Genomic DNA, 21,686 nt, shown 5'->3' on the forward strand with positions numbered 1-21,686 from the left:
TCATACCCCTGGTGGAGCCAGCCCCCGCGTCCCTTGGTGGGTGCCCCCAAGGCTTTCTTTCCTCGTGGTCCTTTCTTTCCTCCTCCTTCTGGGGATGCACTATGGTGGCACTGAGCTTAGAGTCCTGGATTTCTGAGTCAGGTGACCTAGGTTCTTGTTCCTGACTCGGACTGTTCTTTGAAATCAGCCTGCCTCACCTTTTCCACCTGGACTGCTAATTGCTAATTGCGTGCCTTGAGGCACTTGGCTAAATCTTCACAGCAACCCAAGGGGGAAGGCCTAATCATCCTTACTGCCTTACAGATGAGAAAAACTGAGACCTAGAGAGGTTAAATAACCTGGCCTGTCCCCAAAGGGACGGTGGGAAGAGGGGTAAGTGAAAGTGATTTGTTAGGCCATTAAATCCTATACCAAATGTAGGGAAAACTACTTTTTAAAACATTCTGGGGGCAGCCCCGGTGGCTCAGCGGTTTAGCGCCTGCCTTCAGCCCAGAGCCTGATCCTGGAAATCCGGGATCAAGTCCCACGTTGGGCTCCCTGCATGGAGCCTGCTTCTCCCTCTGCCTGTGTCTCTGCCTCTCTCTCTCTCTCTCTCTCTCTCTCTCTGTGTCTCTCATAAAAAATAAATAAAACCTTAAACAAACAAAAAAAAACCCTACTTTTTTAAAACATTCTGAGTTTTCCTCTTCTCTTTTCTCCTCTTCTCCCTCTCTCCCTTCTCTATACTGCCCCTAGGCCTGCTGGGATCCTCAGAAGGCACTGCAATGGTAAGGGTCCCTGAGGACCAGCGCCCAGGGCCTGTCGTTCTCATCCTGGGAGGACTGAATGAGAGAGATGGACATGGTCCAGACAGGGAGACAGACCAGACACCAGGGGCTCTTTCCAGCCACTAGGGCTGTGAGTCACGGTGTGTGGCATGCAAGAAAGGATGTGGCATTTCCTTCCTTGGGGCTTTCCTACTTGGACATAGGGGAATGGAAGAGATGACCTTGGAAGGCCTCCCTGGCCCCCACCAGTCCTGCCAATTGGCCGAACAGTGGGATGGAGAGGGTGGCTACACAGATGTGGACGGATTACCTTGCGTGTACTTGTCCGACGGGGCCAAGGGGGTCTGGAAAGGTCAGTGAGGTGGCTGCTGCAAGCTGAGCTCCTGAGCTGGAATGACCCCATCCACCACCCTTCATGCCTCTTGCGGTTCTGAGAACTGAATTGGAGCTCCCCTGGTGGCCCCGCTGACCCCTCGCTAGGCTAGGATGTGTCAGGATAGGCACTGTCAGCTTGTCAGCTCAGCAAGGCCCGTGAGTCACTATCTGGAGAGTGGCCAGGGCAGCTAAATGCTTACTAAAGCCCTGGCAGTGTGAGCTGTGGGCAAAATGCCTATAGCTGCCTCCAGCCCCTCCCTTGGGGACCCTGCCCAGACCCCTGGGTCCTCCACCCTCTGTGAATACAGTGCTGGGCTGGGTGGCAGCTGACAGAGAAGAAGCTTGTTCAAGGGCGAAGAGCTGGGAGGCTGAGGATCCCATGGATGCAATTTGGTGCCAAAATCAAGGACCCAAACTCAACCTCTGATGTGGGGTTTACCTAGGGTCCTTGGCTCAGTGGGAAGACCAGGCCAGAGCTTGGTTTAGGTTAAACCCCCTTGCAAATGACCAGAAGAAAGTCCTCAGACTAGTTCTGGGCTAGGGCAGCAGCAAGCAAGAAGTGGTAAGGGCATGAAAATGAACTTCTAGAAATTCTGGGTCAGTCTCAGGGGCACTGAGAAGGTGCTATGGAGGCTGCATGGAACTAAGGGGCCTGGCCCTAGCCACCATCCCCCTCCATCCCCCAAAACTCCCAGCTACATTTGCTGCCCTTTCTAACTGACCTCTCCCTGCCTGGAGCCCAGGCCTGGGCATGAACTAGAGGCCATCTCCAGGCTGGAGCTGGAGACTCACATGGTTCTAGAAACTTCTGAAGCTGGCTCCCAGAAGGGGTGGTGAACACAGCTGGGAGGTGAGCGGGCAGCCAATCCCGTCCCGTGTTTAGGAGCAGGGCAGTAGGGATCCCTGGGTGGCGCAGCAGTTTGGCGCCTGCCTTTGGCCCAGGGTGCGATCCTGGAGACCTAGGATCGAATCCCACATCGGGCTCCCGGTGCATAGAGCCTGCTTCTCCCTCTGCCTGTGTCTCTGCCTCTCTCTCTCTCTCTCTCTCTCTCTCTCTCTGTGTGTGTGACTATCATAAATAAATAAAAATTTAAAAAAAAGGAGCAGGGCAGTATCATGTGGAGGCCACTGGAAAAGGGTGGCCATCTATCTTTCTTCATTAACCACTTCACTCAATTTCTAGGCCCTGGGCCCTGGTCAGAGATAGAAGCTCTACCTCCTTAGAGAATGTGAACCTAAGGGTGGATGAGAGGCAAGTAAGGTATGTTTCCAGGGTTGGAGGAGGAAGAGGGTCAACAGCAGAGCTCCAGGCTCCTGAGGGAGTTCAGGCATAGCCCCATGAACCCCATCTCCCCAAACCCAGAGAATCATCCAGCCAGGGCTCTGCACCCAGGGACTACTGCTCTTCATGGCTGTGCAAAAAGCACACAAAATGTCACAGTGCAGGCACTGAAGTCTAAATTCTGGAGCTAGTTGTTTTTTTTTTTTTTTTTTGGAGCTAGTTGTTTAGAGCCAGATCCCAGCTCTGTCCCTTATGAACTGTGTGACTTTGGGCAAGTTACTTAACCTATCTGGGCCAAGGTCTCCTCTTCTGCAAGATGAGGCTAATAATAGCATCTCTAGCCCCCACAGGATTATGAGAATAAAGAGAGACAAATGAGACTCGTAGAGCACTTAGTGTCTGCTCCAGGGTAAGGACTCTGTAAGTGCTATAGGTTTCGTTAGCACTGAGCAAGTATTTGATGAATGGATGAATCAGTCACGGATTCAGTGGAGGAAGCAAGCAGAGAGGAAGCCTCAGAAAAGGATCATTTGCTCTGCCTGTGACCCAAACCTCTGCCTCTGCCTGGGAGCCATCCAGGGCTGCTCTCATTCTGGGGAGGGGCTTTCCTTTTTTTTTTTTTAATTTTTAACTTTTAATTTTTTGGGGGGGAGGGGCTTTCCTAAGGAAGATTCCATAACCTCCCTTCTCCTCTCAATTACTTCAGATCTCCCATTCCTCAGAGCCAGCCGTGAAGTTCCTCTGGATGCCTGACTTCAGACCCTTCAACTACTATCAAGCTGCTTCCCTCCTGCCTTGGGTCAGCAGGCCCTCTCTGGCTGAGGGAACATTCCAGTTCCTCAGCCCATCCCTCCCTGTTCTTAGAAGGAGGTGTGAGGGGATCCCTGGGTGGCTCAGTGGTTTAGTGCCTGCCTTCGGCACAGGGCATGATCCTGGACCAGGCTCCCTGCATGGAGCCTGCTTCTCCCTCTGCCTGTGTCTCTCTTTCTCTCTGTGTCTCTCATGAATAAATAAATAAAATATTTAAAAAAGAAGGAGGAGGAGGAGGAGGAGGAGGAGGAGGAGGTATGAGAGGGACACCTGGGTGGCTCAGTGGTTGGGCGCCTGCCTTCAGCTCAGGTCATGATCCCGGGGTCCAGGATCAAGTCCTACATCAGTCTCCCTGTGGGGAGCCTGCTCCTCTCTCTGCCTGTGTCTCTACCTCTACCTCTCTCTCTCTCTCTCTCTCTCTCTCTCTCTTTCTCTCTCTCTCTCATTCTCTCTGGGTCTATGTCTCTCGTGAATAAATAGATAAATCTTAAAAAAAAAAAAAAAAAGAAGGAGGAGGTGTGAGGCTGGGCCCAGGGTGAGGAGTCTGAGGGTCACTTCAGACCCCAGGAATACATGGGGGGCGGCAGGGGGGAGTCCCCAATCCAAAGAGGCCCAGTCCGGACGCCACAGGGGCCAGAGAGCCTTTCGCATCATTCCAGTGTGAGAACTTTCTCTTCTCCCAGATTCTGTTCTGACCTCCCCACCCAGACCATAATCCATTTTGGCCCAACTCCTCCCCCTGGAGGGCCATCTCCTTAAGACCAAGACTTTGAAAGGAGGGCCATGGGCGCTGCTCAGGCCGGGACCTGTCAGTCCCCCTGACCTTCTACAAGAGCGCTGGAATCTCACCCCCCACAGGACAAAGCCTAGTCCTGGGTCCTTCTTGGAGTACCCTGCACCCTACCCCTGTTGTCCACCTCCCTTCAGCCTCCCACCTCCTGCAAACTCCAGAGCTTCTCACCCAGGATCCACTCAGGATCTCAAGATCAGGATCGTGCTCACCCTTTTCTCCCCTAGATAAACTTCCTTTCAAAGCCCTGCTTCATCCTTTCCCCAATTCTGAGCCTCCCCTGCTGCTGTGGGGAGGGGTGAAGGGAGAGGGGAAGGCAGGCTGCAGGGCCAGGGGGAGGGGAGCCGGCTGCTGCCCGAATAGTGACCCACCCCGACTCAGACCACAATTCTCTCAAGTTCTTTGTGACACAAAAGGTAAACAGAAGGCCCGGCTTTCCCCCCCACCCCCACTTCCCACAGATCTCCCCTCCCCCAGCCAGCCAGATGGGCTGGCAAGCTGGGGGAAGGGAGGGGGGATAAAAAGGGGCAGATTGTGCAAAGGAAAACAAAAGAGATAGAGAGACACCAAGAGACAGGAAATGGGGGAGACAGAGAGAATTGGTGGGTGAGAGATGGGGGGGCACGTGGTGACCTCAACATCTAAGAGAGAGCCCAGGAGAGGGGGATGGGCCAAGTGACCCACAGGGATGGAGAAACAGAAAACTGAGAAGGGATGGGGACACCCCCCTCCCAGGGCAGAGTCAGGGAAAGGAAGCAAGCAGGAGGTAGGAAGTGCAGGAGGTGCGGGAGGTACCCCGGAGAGGAGAAAGCCAGAGATAACCTGCCTGCAGACACAAACTGAGTGACACGCAACAAAGAGGCTGAGTAGAGGAAGGCCTGGCTGATCAGGTGGAAACAAGAGAAAGTGAAGTTTCTTCACCCCACCCCGGCACTGACTGCATTGGCTTCTGGAAAGCTGCCCACTTTGTGGCACTGGGGACTGGCCCTGCCCCTCCCTCTGGGCCAAGCCCACCCTCCCCGCCAGGCCTGGCCCTGGCCCCTGCCCTCCTCCCATACCCTCCTCCTCACCTGCACCGCAGAGGCTGACTGCTTGCTGTCATTGTTGCCCGGTGAGCTCAGGCCTGAGGCCTGCTGCAGCAGGAGCTGCCTGGCCACCTGGAGAGCCTGCAAGACAGGGGCCTGGTCAGGGTCAGAGTGCAGCCTGCCTGCTCCGACATGGCCTGAAGGGCCTGGAGGGGGGCAGGGGCGGTTGGGGGTCAGCTCAGGATCCAGGTTTCACAGAGTCAGGGGGCAGTAAAGGGAAGAAGGCCGGGCTACGGTGGAAGGTCTTGGGGATGGGCCAGAGGGTCCCAAGGTTTACTTGGACTTGGCAGTAAGCCTAGAGGTAGGAGTCTCGGGAGGAACTGCCGGGGTATAGAGATCAGAGCCTATTGGGGCCTCCCTCTGGGACCTGAAAGGTTTTGTTGGGACTCAAAGGAGCAGCAAATGGAAGGGAGAGTGGCCACAAAAGGACCCCAGGTATTAATACTAGGTACCACTTGCTAAGCATCTACTTACTATGTGCCAGGCCCTTTACACACATGATCTCATTGAGTCCTTCTAGTGAGGCTGTGAGGTAGGGATTATCAGTTCCATTCTACAACTGAGGAAACTGAGTCTCTAGGAGGTAAAGTAATTTGCCCAGGATCACACAGTCTGGAGGTGTCAGACAGAGGATCTAAGCCCAGGAAGCCTTGGCTGGGTGGCCAGTCTGGAAGTGAAGGGAGTAGCATTTAGTTGGAGTCATTCAGTTGGAGCTGAGGGGGGATGAGGGTTTTGTCTCAGGGTCTGAGCATGGTGTGGCTGTCTGAGTTCCAGAGTGTAGGGCCTTGCAGATTGGGGAACTGGGTCAAGTCCTCAAGGGCACGTCTGAACTACCAGCGAGTAACTCTGGCCTCGCTGTGGCAGTCCAGGCTCAGAGGCCCCGGCGGCTTGGACTGGACTGCGAGTTGGCAGGGTCACAGGGGTGGGGAGTGTGTGGAGTTTGCAGGAGCAACAGCTCTGGCTCATCTGTGAGCCTGGAAGGTGAGCGATGTGAGGTCTGATGAGAGAGTAGGGAGTCAGGGAAGGAGGCCCAGGAAGTCCTCTGTAAGGATGGCCAAGCCCTCTATCATCCCACTCTGGGTCAGTGGGGGCTGGGTGGTTCAGAGGCAGGGGATTCGGGGACCTGTCCTGAATCCACATTCCAGGAGCACAAAACCTGTCTTCATCATGTTCCACAAAGATCTTCTCCTCAGGCACCCCAGGCAGTTGCCTCAAGGCCTTTGACTGGGGCGGGGTGGGGGTGCTCTGGCATCAGACAGAGCTGGGTCTGAATCCCAATTGTGCTGCCTCCCAGCAGTATGACCTTGGGCAAGTTATTCTCTCCCTGTGTCCCAGTCTCTTAGACAAAACCAGGCCACTGTCCATCTCTGAAACACCAGGGGAATGAAGGGACCCAAGCTTAGCCCTCTGGGTGGCATTGTGAAGTGTCCATTCCCTTCCCTTCTGGAGAACCTGGGTTCTCTCCTCTGCCCAGCGTGCCTACGTAACGTCGTGTGCTCACCGCTGCTCCCTCACTTCTGTCCACACACACACACTTGTTTGTCCTTACGTGGACTTCTCTCTGACCTCACCACAAGCACCAACAAGGCAAAGCCTTGTGCAGTGCAACAGGGACACACTCATACACACTCTCTGCCTGGCAAATGCTCCTGAGTTCCCCACTGCACATACACACATGCCTTCCAAGCCCCTTCACTGCCACTGAACAGCCCAGCCACCCCCAGACTTAAACCTAGCTTCCCTTTAGCACGGTCTCCAAATACTGGTGTATCTTGGAGCACATGCCCCAAGGAATGAATGCCCCCCACCAACCTTCCCCCCTTACCCGCCCTGATCCTAGGCCTTCCCTAGCCCCTCTCTCCCCCTGGAGAAGTAGCCTGGGGTTGCTTCTCCAAGATTCACTTCAGAAACTAGAAATGTGCCCTCTGAGTCAAAAGGCTGCTCTGAGAAGCTATGGAAAGGAGCAGATGGGGTGAAGAAAGGGAGGTGGCCATGTGATCATCAGGAAGGACCCCCTCCAGGTCTAAGGAGTCAGACAAATGCTCTTTGTTCTCCAAAGGTGGGGGTGGCACAGAGAAGTGGGGGGTGGAGGTCAGAGGTAAGCTGGAGGAAGAGGAAGGCTTGGGGGAGCTGGGCAGCCCAGGTGACCCAGAGGGGAGCCACAAGGGAATGGCCTTCCAGGGGAAGTTGAGGGAGTGGCCTGGGAAGCTGGATTCACTCCCTGCAGACTCTATGTAGTCTCCCAAAGGACGAAATTACAAGACTTACAGGAAAAAAATGACAGGCCCTTCCCTCACCCTCCTGCCCTCCTCCCAGTCTGGGCCTTTCCTCCCCTGCAGGCCAGGTGACAGGGAGCCCAGCCAAGGCCGACCCCTCCTGGGAATCCCCCCCACTCACTCCTTCCTTCAATTAGGGGGCACCTGCTATGTGCCAGGGGTTGGGCCAGCTGCTGAAACACAACAGAACAGAACCTGGCCTGCTCCCAGGCTCAGGGATGCAGAGCCTGAGTGGAAGTGAGCAGTAGGCCCGGCCCCAGAGCCCGAAAAAAGTGGTGACATTGGCTCTACTGGCCAGAGTTCTCAGGGGTGAGGTTCTCAGGTGGCCCGGGAGGCTGAAGTGTGTCCCTGGCCACTTACCCCCACTGCACAGAGGAGTGAAATGGCCCAGCAAGGCCAGGGGTCTTGAGACTATTCCCCAGGGCAGGCAGCAGGAGAGGCTGGAGGAGCCCACAGAGGTCCTCAGGTCATCAGAGCCTGAGTGCCTGCAGGCGCTTCCTTCCTTCATTCCTTCCCTTACTCACATGCATGCCCGGCCACCTTGCACAGGCCCTGCGCTTACAGGCAATGGGACAGTGATGGTGGACAACCAAAGTCATTTTGTGTAATTTGCTTGGGGCTCAGCTCTGACCCAATTTGGAGTGGTTTGAGTACCACCAAAAATTCATGCTATGGGTGCCTTGAGGTCAAAACTCCCCTACTCGGCCGGCCTGGACATGACCCTGACTGCTCAGTATACTCCAGTGCTGCTCATTCCCGGCTCCCTACCACTGTCCACACATCTAGACCCCCTGGCTGGGGACAGCACTCTGGGAGGGGTGGAGTCCCTCTGGCCCAGGATTCCCTCCTCCAGGGTACCCACTGCTGAGACTTAGGCAATGGTGGCTCCCTCCCACCCCAACAGAGCCAGCCCCACTCACTCTGATGATGCCAACAAGGTCATAGTCTCTTTGAAAGCACAGGTGCTGTCAAATGTATCGGTGAGCCCCCTTCCCGGGCAGCAGCAAACAGCAGACATACCTATGAAATTCACTTTGGTCTAGGCTGAACAGGAGAGGTAGGCCAGGTAGACAGAGCTCAAGAGCTAGCCTCTATATAGGGCCTCCTACATAGCCCTATGTAGCTTTACCACCTCCTACATAGCCCTATGTAGCTTTACCACCTCCTACATAGCCCTATGAAGCTTTACTACCTCGAGTGAGGTAGGGCCTATGTCACTATCTTCCTCTTAAAGACAAGGAAACTGAGACCCAAGGTCCCATGGCCAGGAAATGGGAGTCCGGATACCTCTGACCGCTCAGCTGCCCTCACCCACTGAAGGGACTTCAGGAGCTTGTGCACGTCCCTCGAGGCCTGTGAATCTCCTCTCCCCTGAGCCTCGTGTGCTTTCAGCTGTCTAGGTGCGAAGAGGAGCTAAATTAAGCTAGTTTGGGTGGGTAGACAAGACCAAGGCAGGAATCTTCAGAAAGCTGGACTTACTGTCCCTTCCTCGAGGTCCAGAGATACCCAAATACAGAATTGGCTGGGAAAAGGCATTTAGAATCCAACACCGAGGAGTGTCTGAGTGGCTCAGTCGGCTGGGTGTCTGCCTTCGGCTCAGGTCATGATCCCAGGATCCTGGGATAGAGCCCTGCATCATGCTCCCTGCTTGGCAAGAAGTCTGCTTCTTCCTCCACTCCTCCCCCAGCTCATATTCTCTCTCTCATGCTTTTTCTCTTTCTCAAATAAAACAGTAAATAAATAATCTTTTTTTTTTTTAATTTATTTATGATAGTCAGAGAGAGAGAGAGAGAAAGAGAGAGGCAGAGGGAGAAGCAGGCTCCATGCACCGGGAGCCCGATGTGGGATTTGATCCCGGGTCTCCAGGATCGTGCCCTGGGCCAAAGGCAGGCGCCAAACTGCTGCGCCACCCAGGGATCCCGTAAATAAATAATCTTAAAAAAAAAAAAAAAAAAAGAATCCCACACCAAGGAGAAGCCATCATGGAAACCCTAGGAAGAGGGAGGAGAGTGGAGCTCAGGGCAGAATGGAAAACTGGGAGTCATTTAGCCTCTCAAATCCCCTTTCTCCACCACTTGGATTTAAAACTTAATCTCCAGCTCTGTGGTTTGGGGGATAAGGGCTAGCTTTCCTTAAAAGGAGGCAGTAGGGGCACCTGGGTGGCTCAGTCAGTTAAGTATCTGCCTTCGGCTCATGTCACGATCCCAGAGTCCTGGGATCAAGGCCTGAGTTGGGCTTCCTGCTTATCAGGGAGTCTGCTTCTCCCTCTGTGCTCTCCCTCTCTCAAATAAATAAAATCTTAAAAACAACAACAACAATAAAAGGAGGCACTAGTAGGTCATTCAGTTCATAGACTGTAGTCAGAGATCTGGATCCACCATATACTGAGTGACCTTGGATAAGTCACTTTACCTGAGCCTCAGTTTCTTTCTCTGCTACATAGGAATAGCCCTGTCCTTAGTTCCCAGAGCTGCTGTGAAGAATACACGATGCACATGAAGTATTTAGCACAGTGCCTGGCACCCTGTGGGTCCTGAATGGACATCACCTTTATCTTTACTATGCACCTTCCTGGCATCCCCTGGGCATTTGTCCAGTGCCACCCAGCAGGACTCACTCACCAACCTCCCCGCCCACCTGTACCCCTTCCAGCCTAAGAACGGTCTTGCTAATGAAGGAGAAGTCTCCACCCCGCCCCCACCCGCCATCCATTCAGAAGTCATTAGCAGGATCTCCACAATTAGGAACAAATGGCTTATAACGGATGACATCCAGGGAGGGCGGTGGGGCAGTCTCGGGATGAAGGGGAATGAAGCCAGAACTCTGAGGGCAACAGGGGCTGCTGTAAAAAGAAAAACAAGTCTTGGAGCAGGAGGGTCTCCTGGGCTGGCTGCAGGATGAGACCACACCCTCACTCTGTATCAGAGAATTCAGTGGGGAGGGACAGGCATCCTCGCCGATGGAAGCCAGGTGCAGGGCTGGTTATGGTCCTTTCTGCAGCCTGAGGATTGGGAGGGTGGGGATGTGGAGCTCGGAGATGAGCTGGAAGGGCTAAACTTTAGGAATGGAGTAGAATCACACAGACCAGGGCCCCTGCAGGGCTCAGGGGTTGAGCGCCCACCTTTGGCTCAGGGTGTGACCCCGGGGTCCTGGGGTCCAGTCCCGTATAGGGCTCCCCGCAGGGAGCCTGCTTCTCCCTCTGCCTGTCTCTGCCTATGAATAAATAAATAAAATCTTTAAAAAAAGTTCTAAAAAAAATTATTTAAAAAATAATAATCACACAGACCTGATGAACTGGAACTGTTGGAGGGTTTCTAGTCTCATGTTTTCTAAATTGCTGGTCATGATCTAATGGTGGGTCATAATAGCAATTTAGTGGGTCAAAAAAAAGGAACACACACAGGCATATAAGAAAGCACCAGAGTTATCAGGTAGGCATAAGCATTGTTTCAGGAAACCGTGCTAGGGCTCCAGGTAAAAATGTATCTCTTGGCGGTGGATCTGAAGCTAACTGGTTTGTGAAGCACAATGCAGTTCACAGATGTGGAAATGATCCAGAGAGGGACAGTGACACAGCCAAAGCCATGCAGTAGCAGAGGCAGAACCTGAATCTCCTGGGCCTGACATGGGCTCTGCACAGGGAAGAGGAACCACAAGCAGCCAGGCAAGAGAGAGGAACTTCTGGCAAATTCTGGTTTAATTTGGATGGGGGTGAGGGGCAGCCAAAATAAAATCCAAACTTCTTTTGTCAGCATCTAGCTAATTTTGGCAAAACTGAGATGGAAATTGTCTTGATAATTAATTTCAACTGGGGCTGACTAGATTTAGGCTAAGGGACACAAGCAGAGCATTTGTGTGTGGGGGTGGGGGGAGAGGTTAGCCTTATCCCAGACCTGAAAAGAGCCCCAGGAAAGCCCATCACCTGTCCCCTGCACCTGCAGCCAGAGTATGACTCTCTATTCTTTTGTCAATAATTCAAAAAGGATTTGTGAAGCCCCACAGGGCATTTGCACCATCCTACCCTCTAGGAAGGCCCAGTATTTGCTTTAACGGGGATCACATTCTAATAAGATGAACCAGACTCTAAAACAAAGACAAGCAGGCCTGGTTAGCGTTACACAGAGCATTACACGGAGCACAGCTGGCGGCCTACTTAAGTTGTGTGGCCAGCGAAGGCCTCTCTGGGGAGACATTTAGGATGAGGAGGGAACTCTTTCAGTGGACCAAATTCATAGTGGATGAAAGAGCTGGTGCAAGAGCCCTGAGGTGGGCCTAAACCTTAGAGCATTATGAAGTATGAAGGCCAGAGTGGCCAAGCTGAGTAGCCTCGGAGGAAGTCCCAGAGGTGAGCAGGAACCAGATCACATCGGACAACGGTTTTCTATTTCATTCTGTGCTGGAGGAAGCATTGCTGGAGGATTTTAAGCAGGAAGTGATAAAATCTCTTGAGGGTAGATACCTAACCCACTGCTGGTAAACAGTAGGTACCTAATAACTACCTGTTGATTTGAATTAAACAGGAAATACTTCTCAGCCCACTGCTTGAAATGCAACTTCTCTGAGGCCAGAGTGGTGGGAAGGGGCCGAGGGAAAAGGGTCAGAGGTCAGTGGCCCCTAACCACTAAATGTACTGACCTGGGGAGATCCAGGTTCTCTACTAGCCAGGCTTTGTCCTCCAGCAGAGACATAAACATGAAATGACACAGAAAAGGGGGGCAGCAAGGAGGATGGGGAGAGGAGACCATAAAACCCCTGAAGTGATTCTACACCTTTTTCCCTTAAAAAAAAAAAAAAAAAAAAGCTTTTTGGAAAGGCTGTAAATTTTTTTTACACCAACCTCGTAAAAATGACATCGGCGCATTCTCAAATTAGAACCATTAAAATGAAAACCAGCAACGCACCGATACAGGCAGGCCCACGTGGGTGGGAGACTCGGAGCCTAGGTGCACAGCCGGGTTTAAGGCCCCCTTCATACCACTGCCAGGAAAGGGCTCTCGCCTCTAGGAGATGAGAATTAACGAGGGACCCCAAATGCTCTGAAGTGAGAAAGGCACTCCTCTGTGGCTCCTTGGTTCCCTCCCAGCCCCGCCAAGGGAGGTGTGCAGGAGGCAGGGCCAGGGAGCTGCAGGATCTGGAAAGCATGCAAACAGAGCAGTGTGGTGGCAGTGCTGCCAGTCCCCATGCGACCCCTCCTCTCTGCTCCCCACTGCCTGCTGCTCAGGGATGCATCCCAGACCTGCCACTACCATGCAGCTGTTGGTTCTCCAGAAGCGGGTCTCTTTCCAGGTCTGGGTCCAGAGCCACAGGAGCCCAGCCACTAGCCTCACACTAGTGCTTCTTCTGCAGGGGGCTTGAGTATTGGACAGATGTGGAGTGGGGCATGTAGGGGCATGCAAGTCCCTTCCCAAGGACTCCCACTGGGACTGCTCAGGATGAAGGCCCTCCACTGGTGAGAAACTAGCTGACCCACTTAAGGGTGGCCCTCTGCATCTTAATCTTTCACTCTCAGATGAGGAAACATTCAGCTACTCCTCCCCCAAATTCTCCCCCTTTGCCCCCAAACTCCCAAGAATCCTAGCATAGAAAGGGGGTGGGGGTGGGCCCGAGGGGGTGTCAGAATTCCATAGCAGAAGGCTTAGTGGTAAGGGGGGCTGGCTCCCTTTTGGTCCCAGCAAAGCAGGGATCCTTTTCCTGGGCCTGGGGCCTCCCTCTGCCCTTCCCACCCACCTTACCCTAGCCCCCTCCTGAGGAAACTTTCTTTTTTTTATTGGACTGGGAGGCAGACCCATAAAGACCCTTTGGCTTAGTAACCCTGGATCAGGACAGTAACCGGGACAGGGGTTAAGGCCCTCTCCCTCCACAGCACCCACAATTCCACTGGCTGCCTTCATACCTGGGCCTCTATTCCCTGGCAGCAGCTATGCTATGCTGCAGCTGTTGGAGAGTCAAGGGCTTCACTGACAAGTTCCTAAGTCTCCCCTCTGGAGAGTTGGGGCCCCAACTCTCCCTGTAGGCCCCCAGCACCTCCTAGGGAGGGCCTCAACCTACTGAAAGAAAAGAGGAGTCCAGAAGGTGAGACCAGAGAAGAGTAGAATCTGGAGGGCGTGGGTCCCAAGGAGAAATGGGACCCTCATCTAAAACTAAAGACCACTGTTGAGAGTGTGTGTGGAGTGGGAGGGGGTGTGTGTGCTAATTCACCCCAGAAGCCTCCCTTTCCACCTCGTACCCTTAAGTAGCTTGGGCAGAGGAGGGCCAGATGGGGGAGGAAAACAAAAATGTCTTCCATTCTTCTTTCCCTCTGTGCCCTGACCACTCCCCCCCATCTCTTAGGAGGGGGTGAGTTAAAAGGCCATTAGTGTGCAGAGCCCCCCAACCCCTTTGAATGTCCTCACAGGATGTGAACAGGGTGGGATTTGGCCCTGGTTGTCACAGCAACTGCGGTTGGAGTTCCCAGACGCTAGGCAACCCTCCTGTGACCCTCACTGACCTGTCACCCCCGAAACCTGAGGACAATGGAAGTGCAGGCTCTGGAGGCCCAGGATGCCTTTCAGCGTGGCCGCCAGCGGCTCTCTGCCGGCCCCCACCCCGCCTGGCGCAGCCCTCCCAGGCCCAAGACCGGCTCTCCTGGGCCAGAACAGTCAAGCCGGGCCCCAAGGCCTTTGGAGGCCCACCACCTCCCACACTCGTCCCAGCCCTCATTGCCCCCCATCACAGAGCCCAAGGGGTATCTGCGTGGTCCCTGGGGAAACCTGCCCCCCCCCAACACACATTGGGGACATTTTATCCAGGAGAAATCAGATTAGGATAAAATGCAAGGCCAACCTTCAAAGAAAAAAGCCATCAGAGGGAAAATGGGAGGAAGGAGCAATGAGGAAGGAAACTTCACTTGGGGAAGGAAGGGGATGAGTGGGCAGCTGGCATGCCTGCTGGGCCCAGGGTATTCTTTAATAGCAGCTGCAGATCACCAACTCCAGCTGGCCAGCAGGGAGCCCGGTGTAAATAAGATTCAGAGCATGTTTGCTGAATGAATGCATGCTCCAAGGCCTACGCAACTGCTAGCCTTCTTCTCTCAGGAGGTTCTCCCGAAGCGGGTAAGGCCCAAGACCCAGGGAGAGCCCGAAGGACAGAGTGGACCCAGCAACAGCAGGTTTGAGAGGAGGGAGCTGGAAGCTGGGGCCCTGACTGCAGCCAGCAGGGGACCCTCTCCCTAGTCAGATAGGGCCTGGCAGCCAAGCCAGGTCACCTCCCCACCCCCAGCCCCAGCCCCAGCCTCTGTTTGAACAAGCTCCCAGCCTGCTGTTGCATGGAAACGGGTGTCTGCTCTTGTTCCAAAGTGATGCGGCCACCCTCTTCAAGCACTGTTTGTTTCAGCCTAAAGTCCTGTCACTGGCCTGACTTCTGACTTGCCCTGTTTATCTCTCTCTGCTCTGTCAACTCATTACTCTCAAAGGCCAAGACTGCATTTCCAGGGCTTGTTTATCCAGAGTGGAGAGACAGAGACCAGCGGACAGATGTAAAAGAAGGAGAGGGGCTTGGAGGTGCAAGGAGGCCCAAGGACAAGGAATGGGACCAGTGCACAGCCTGCACACTGGTCCCCAACCTCCCTCCCCTAGAGTGGCTACTTAGGGCCTACCGCAGGGCAGTGTGTTGCTTTTGTTTGTTTAAGAGCTTTCAGGGCTGGGAATGGGGCGCTCTCATGCACTCACCAGTAGACAGATATCTAGCACCTACAATGAGTCAAGCCCTGCTCCCTCCATTTCCCACAGGGACCCTGTGACAGGGATAGTAGCCAAAAGGAGGCTGAGTGAGCTTGGGCCCAGGAACCGGAAGACCTGAGATCTATCTGCAGCTGTTCTTGTGCCCACTCCTATGCAGAGTGGGAATAACAGCACCCACCACCCAGGGGTGGCCAGGTGATTAAGTGACCTGGGTAGGAGAAGGATCCAACAAGCCAAACAGAGGCAAGGTTATTTGTTTGTCCTCGAAGGACTTCCTGGTTGGGGTTGAGGAGAGGAAGGAGGAACCCGCTGGGCCAGGCTTTCTTTTCTACAGTTACTCTACCCCACAAATAGCCAGGAACATTTGTTGTTGGGGGTACCAGAAAGTGTTATACCTTAAGCTCCACCCCCCACCAAAGCCTGGCTCATATATGGATGGGGCTAGAAGGAGGGTCCACAGACTTTCCTGCTAATTGAAAAATTTATAATTTTTAGTTTTGTGGGGTTCTTTCATAGTTTGGAGCCAATAGAACTTTTTTCAGATCTCAAATATTTTCCTTGGCCCCAGGCACCAGGCCCATAGTGAGCCCAAATGGATAAAACAGCCCTCTGCCTGCCTCCAAATCTCCACCCCAGTTTATTTGTGAAACAGATATAGGATTTTCTAGGACTTTGGGATATTCCCCAAAACAAACAGGAATAACCAGAATGCGGAATATAGATGGCAAAACATGGCTCGTGTGCAATGCAGAATGAAGAAACCTGATCAGTACAGAAAGTTCTGTCTCTCCCCACCCCACACATCTCCTCAGCTATACAGATATCTGTGTTCACTCTGCGGTTTTAGTAATTGTTTAAAGGACACTTTGCAGTATCAGTAGTTCCCCCATGTCCCATCCCCCCGCCACCTTCAAGATCTTTCTGAGCTCAGTGTGCACAGAAGGGAGGGAAGAGGTGGCTATACAAAATGAGTGGCCTTGGAGACTTCTGGTGGGGTGTGTCTTGTTATTATTTTCATAAAGGGTAGGATTTTGCCCTTTGACCTTGCATCCCCAGGAGATGTCACAAACTCTGTGGGTCTCTTCGCCAGAGAACCTGCTTAGGAAGACCTGGGAGAGGCCAGCAAACTCCCAAGGACTGTGTCTCCAGGGAAAGGTAACAGATCCTCTCCACAGTTTGTAAGAGGAAGTGATTTCTATTCTCAAGTCTGCTGGCATCCACATGGGCCACTCAGTGTGTGCAGGGACTTCACACTCAACTGATCCTAAAAACCCTGTACGTTAGGAATGGAGGAGGCCAAGGCTCACAGAGGCCCCATGACTTGGCCAAAGTTGCACTGCTGGTAAGGGGCTGCCTGGGACTTAAGCCAGGTTCATTCAGTTTCTGTGTTAGTGGTGGCTGACCAACTCTGGGCAGGGTTTGGGGCTTCAGATGGTGCTGCTTGTAGTCTGACCTCCGGCTTCACATAGTGTGGTGGTGGGAGAGGGCCCCTTAGGGGCCATGGAATTGGGGGAGGAGCCTCAGGGTGAGCCTGGGAGAGAAGAGGAGGACAACGTGGGAACCCACATATGTGTACACTTGAGGCAGGGGTGGGGCACGGGTGGGGACCTTCATGCAAGACCCGACTACACAGCATTCCCAGAGAGCCCCCCCACAGGCAGTGCCATCAGTGTGCTTGGAGGAGCAATCAAATAAGAGGAGGAGAATCCCAAGGCCAGGGCTGGCTGGGCCGGTTCTCCTGAACTTGTCAAGCATGATTCTCCCTTTGTCCAGGGGTGGGGCTGTGGCCCAGGACCTGGGGCCCCTGCTCTGTCATCACCCAACCTGACTCCCCACCCCAGGGCCTCTCAAGCTTCAGCGGCTGGTCTTGAACTCCTGAACTCTGTAGTTGAGGGTGAAATGATGGAGGGGGATGGGGGCGAGGGGGGGGGTGCAGACAGAGATGCCCTGTCTGACTTCTAGCCTACTGCTCTTGGCCTTTCCCTAGCTGCTTTGGACTCGGGTGCCTGGAACTTTAATTTCTTCACAGCTTGGATTAGGTGCCCAGGCAGAGATAGTGGTGGGGAATATTTTACAACACAAAGTGAAGGTTTTCCTCTGTGCATAGCCCCTTCCTCTGAGGGGCATGCACCTAGAGGGGTCTCCGTCTCCACAGTGTGCAGGAGGAGAGCCCAGGCGACCACCCAGCCCAGACACACAGTCTCAAGCCTACTGCCCAGCGTCATTCTGTCTTTGTGGGCATTTCTGAGGCTGTTCTAAACTCCTTGACTTCTGGGTCCCACTTCTCTCTCCTAGGAATGCTGCTGGGCCCCTGCCTTTAGGTGGCCACTAGAATGGGAGGGCACAGAAGGAGTCCCTGGAGGCTGGGCCTTGGCAAGGTCAAGAAGAGTGAGGCCCCGGCAAGCCTGGGGCGCGGGTCACCAGGAAGAGCAGGGGAACCCGCCCCCCTGGCGGGCCCCTGTCCTGCCGGCTGCCGGCTGCCGGGAAGGGGGCGCCGGCTCCTACCTGTTGCTGCTGGAAGTGCAGCAGCTCCGCAGGGCTCATCTCGCCGTTGCTGTCTGCGCCCGCCGCCGGGTCCCTGCCCGCGCCGCCGCCGCCAGCCCCCGCCGCCCCGGCCCCGCCGCCGCCGCCATCGGCCTGCCCGGAGATGCTGCCCACGCCGTTCTGACCAGAGGGGGCCGACCTGATTGTCTCCGAGGCGGATTCCACCATCATGTCGTTCTAGCGGGACCTGGATGGGGGGAGGGGGGAGAGCCATGGGGGAGGGGGCTGAGGCTCCAGGCCGGCGCCGTCTATCCCAGGGCAGCCACTGGAGTCCCCCCAACACCCCCAAACAACACACCACTGCCACTTAACACCCCCAGCTGCCCCCCCCCCCCCACCAGGCCCCAGTCCTAGGGCATCTCCTCCTCCTCAACTTCCAGGGAGCAGCTCCTGGGACTCCTCTCCTCCCCATGTCACCCTCTCCCTAGACTGGGGGAAGGGGCCACTCCAGACACGCTGAGGCTGCCCCACTGCCCTCCTCACCATTTCCTGGACTTCCAGGAGACCTTGGCAGGGAAGGGGAAAAGGTGAAGGCTTCACCCCTGCCCCTGGGGAGGGTGGGGTCGGAAACCTGTTTTGGGCTTTCCCTCCAGGCTAGGGCATGCTGGAAGCTAGGGTCCCACTAGGAAACCCTATATCAAAGCAGAGGAGCTATTCACTTGGACCAACCATATTGCTGGGCCCCACCCCCACCAGTAATGACCTTTGGGTGTGTTCCCTATAGATAGAGACTTCCCCCAGGGCAGGGCCTCCTTACAGAGTCTCCTTCCCCAGGACCCAGAAAAGCTCTAATCCACATTTGTTCCACAAATGTGGTTGCCCTTTGCCCAGCACCTACTGGGAGCCACTCAGCTGGGCCTGGAGCTGTGCAGTGAAGGCAGCCAGCGGTCCTGCTCCTCTGACCTTCCATTCTAAAGCCCCTCAGCCCAGTACCTGGCCAAAAGGAGATACTCCATAATATTTACTGTTTCTGTAAGCACTATGATTCCTTCTCACAAGGAATGAGAGAGTTACTATCATCCTGATTTTACAGATGGAAAAAGTGAGAGTCCAGAGAGTCCAGGGCAAAGAGTCAAGGCCTGAATCCTGTGCCCTCCCTCCCCCAGCTGCTTCTCAAGGAGTGGTGGAAACATTCCCAGAAAGAGAGGGTATGTTTGGAACGGTCAAAGCAGCCAGGAGAAAGAGGAGGCCTGAGCTTCCTTCTACCACTCAAGGAGGTTCTAACATGTGCTGGCGGTAGGGGGTGGGGGCCTGTAAGCACATGGGGTACTTTAGTATACAGGGCTGCTCTCAAAATCTGGAGTGCCCCCAGTACCAACCTATCCCTGAAGCCACAGCCCCTTGAGAGGAACATGAATTGCAGTCACAAGGGACCTGGTTGGTACCCACCACTGATCTTTGACAGGCGTCTTAAACTCCCTAAACCTCAGGGCGCCTGGCTGGCTCAGTCAGAAGCGCATGTGACTTTTGATCTCAGGGTATTGAGTATGAGCCCCATATTGGATGCAGAGATTACTTAAATAAATAAACTAAAAACAAAAACAAAAAACCCGGGGCGCCTGGGTAGCTCACTTGGTTAAGTCTCCACTTTCAGCTCAGGTCATGATCCTGGGGTCTTGGGATCGAGCCCCACATGGGGCTCCCTGCTCAGCAGGGAGTCTGCTTCTCCCTCTCCCTCTGCTCCTCCCCCTGCTTGTGTTCTCTCTCTCAATCTCTGTGTCAAATAAATAAAATCTGTTTTAAAATTTAAAAATAAATTAACACCTCCCCACCCCAAACACTTCCTAAAGTTTAGTTTCCTTGTCTGTAGAAGTAATTCATTTCAGCCTCTTGGAGTCCTGAGCAGAGTAAATTGAACAGCACACGTAAACCACCTTGCAGCATGTAAGCTCCAGTCTACCCCTTCTCTCTCTGCCTGCCCTATTTGTAAGGGTGAAGACTCTGAGGCCCTGAGAGGCCTAAGACTTGGCCCATTTAACATGGAGATTGAGGGGCCTACAGAACCCAGCCAGTGTTCTTTCTTTCCTTCTGGATCCTCTTTTGGCCAAAGCAGACCCAGGATCACACAACATGGTCTTCCAACAGGTCGTGGCTGCGCAGATCAGAGTGCTGCTTGGAGAGACTGGTTATCTTCCTCATTCCTTCCCCAAGGTGGCGGCTCCCAAGAGCATCTCCCTCCTGCCCAGAAATCCTCTCCCTTCACTCCAGAAGGATTCTTCCCTTACTCTGCCAGGCCACTTGCTGTTTTTGTCTCTACTGGAAGCAAGGTTGGGAGAAGTGTAAGGGTACTGGAGTGTGTGAGGGGGACGGAGAGATTTAAGGGTCTGTGGGGGGCCCACCAGCCACATGGGCCACATCACCGGTCCTGTGGCCCCTCTTCTTCTGTGACTTTGTCTTCATCCTAATAGATTGATCTGTGTAGCCTTTTGGGTGACCCTATGCTGCTAGGGTGTCCCATGTTTATGCATTCCTGTGTGTTTCCAAGGGCTTTCCCTACCACTGCCCACCCCCAGCTGCCTCTCCCACTCCTGAGTTCTGAGAAGAGGTGGGCCAGGGTGAGGGTGAGGTTGGGGGCGATGGTTCGGAAGAGATTGAGCACTTGGGCCTAGGCCTTAATGGCCATGTCAGCCCGAGGGCCAGTGGCTGTCAAATGATGGATGGGGTGGGCACCGGCCTCCACCAAACGAGCACAGGGCCCTGCCCCACCCCCTTCTCTGAGCCACCCACCCTGATCCCTGCCCAAGACCTGCAGAGCACCTTCCCCCACTCAGGCCTGGGCCCCAGCTACACATAAGGGGGATGGGGAGACAGCAGGGGCCCACCCAACTTCCTCTCCCCCAACCCTGGCCCTGCTGGGGGTGGAGAGCAGCTGCCTGCCTTGATTCCAAATCTAGCTTCTCTGAGATCTGAGAACTCCTGGGCCCCAGGGGACAAAGACCAGAGCCTCAGGGGTGTGTGTGTGTGTGTGTGTGTGTGTGTGTGTACAGGAGAAAGGAAAGAAAATCCAGCAGTTACTTCCCTGGGGTAATGGAGAGTGCCCCCCTTCCAACACACACACACACACACACACACACACACACACACACACACCATAAAGTTGTGGATCAGACAGCAAGTTTGGAAAAAGGGAGAAGAAAGGAAGGAGGCTGCAAACAGAGGTGTCCCTTTCTTTTCTGTCTTTTTATGGGGGGGTTACAGAGCGACACCCAGTGAACAACATAATTGCTGCAATGTGGCGTGTAATAATAGCTATTCAAGGGCCGATCATTCATATTAAACAGGGTGAAGCAAGCCTCTCATTTGCATGCTTGAGATTATATGCATTTGAAAAGTCATTTCCGCAGGGTGTATGAATGGCATTAATTCCCATGTGGCACGCTCTGCCCTCTCCCTGGGTTTTCACCTCCTTCCTTGCTCCCACCCACCCACCAATGCGCACCCAAACCTGCACGTGTTCCCAGGCATCTCCACACCCTCTACCTTCTCTGTGCTGGACACCTGCCCTCTGAGGATGAGTACACCAGCAGCCTCATGCCTCCTGCCGGGCTCTCCACTGGGTGTTGCAATAGCACTAGGGTGTTCCCTGCACTGTGGGTGAGCAGGCTCTAGAGGCAACAGGGCCTAGGGCAGGGTGCTGGTAGACCTTGACAGCAGGGCCCTGAGAACCTGGACCCCGGCTAGGAGAAGGCAGAAGCCTGGGCTCAGCCACAACCAGATGTGAATCCTCTGCCTTCCTCCTTTGGGCCTCAGTTTCCCCATCTCTATAGAGAGGTGGTCCTGAAAGCCTTTTTGGCCTTGGAAAGCTCCATGGGTAAAATTCCCTACCCCAGCACATGCACACAAAGCCACAGTGTTCTAGTGGCAGGTGGAAGCCACTGAAGACCCATCTGGGTTACGACTGTGGTCCCTTGCCCAGAGGGCTCTGTCTAATGTGGACCTGAGCTGCCTCCTCTGGTACTGGGGTGGGGGGGGAGTCCCCTCCAAAAGCCCCCTCCTCCCTCCACTCCTGCCCTTCCCCTCTGTCCACACTCCCTCCCTC

The 21,686-nt window shown here is 54.2% G+C and overlaps 1 protein-coding gene across 7 annotated transcripts in view; it reads right to left on the reverse strand.

Moving 5' to 3' along the window:
* Nucleotides 1–21,686, reverse strand: part of FOXP4 (forkhead box P4) — a 53,525-nt gene that overhangs the window by 16,796 nt on the left and 15,043 nt on the right. For 4 of the 7 annotated variants that reach the window (XM_041762132.1, XM_041762150.1, XM_041762119.1 and 1 more), the window contains 2 exons: nucleotides 17,609–17,834; nucleotides 5,095–5,205 (listed from right to left, as the gene is read on the reverse strand). In XM_041762132.1, coding sequence (XP_041618066.1) covers nucleotides 5,095–5,205; nucleotides 17,609–17,818 — 321 coding nt within the window. In that variant the 5' untranslated portion in view covers nucleotides 17,819–17,834. The remainder of the gene's footprint in view (nucleotides 1–5,094; nucleotides 5,206–17,608; nucleotides 17,835–21,686) is intronic. The other 3 variants (XM_041762141.1, XM_041762166.1, XM_041762159.1) reach the window with 1 other exon arrangement.

This window comes from Vulpes lagopus, chromosome 1 (genome assembly GCF_018345385.1).
Source record: "Vulpes lagopus strain Blue_001 chromosome 1, ASM1834538v1, whole genome shotgun sequence".
Lineage (NCBI taxonomy): Eukaryota > Metazoa > Chordata > Mammalia > Carnivora > Canidae > Vulpes > Vulpes lagopus.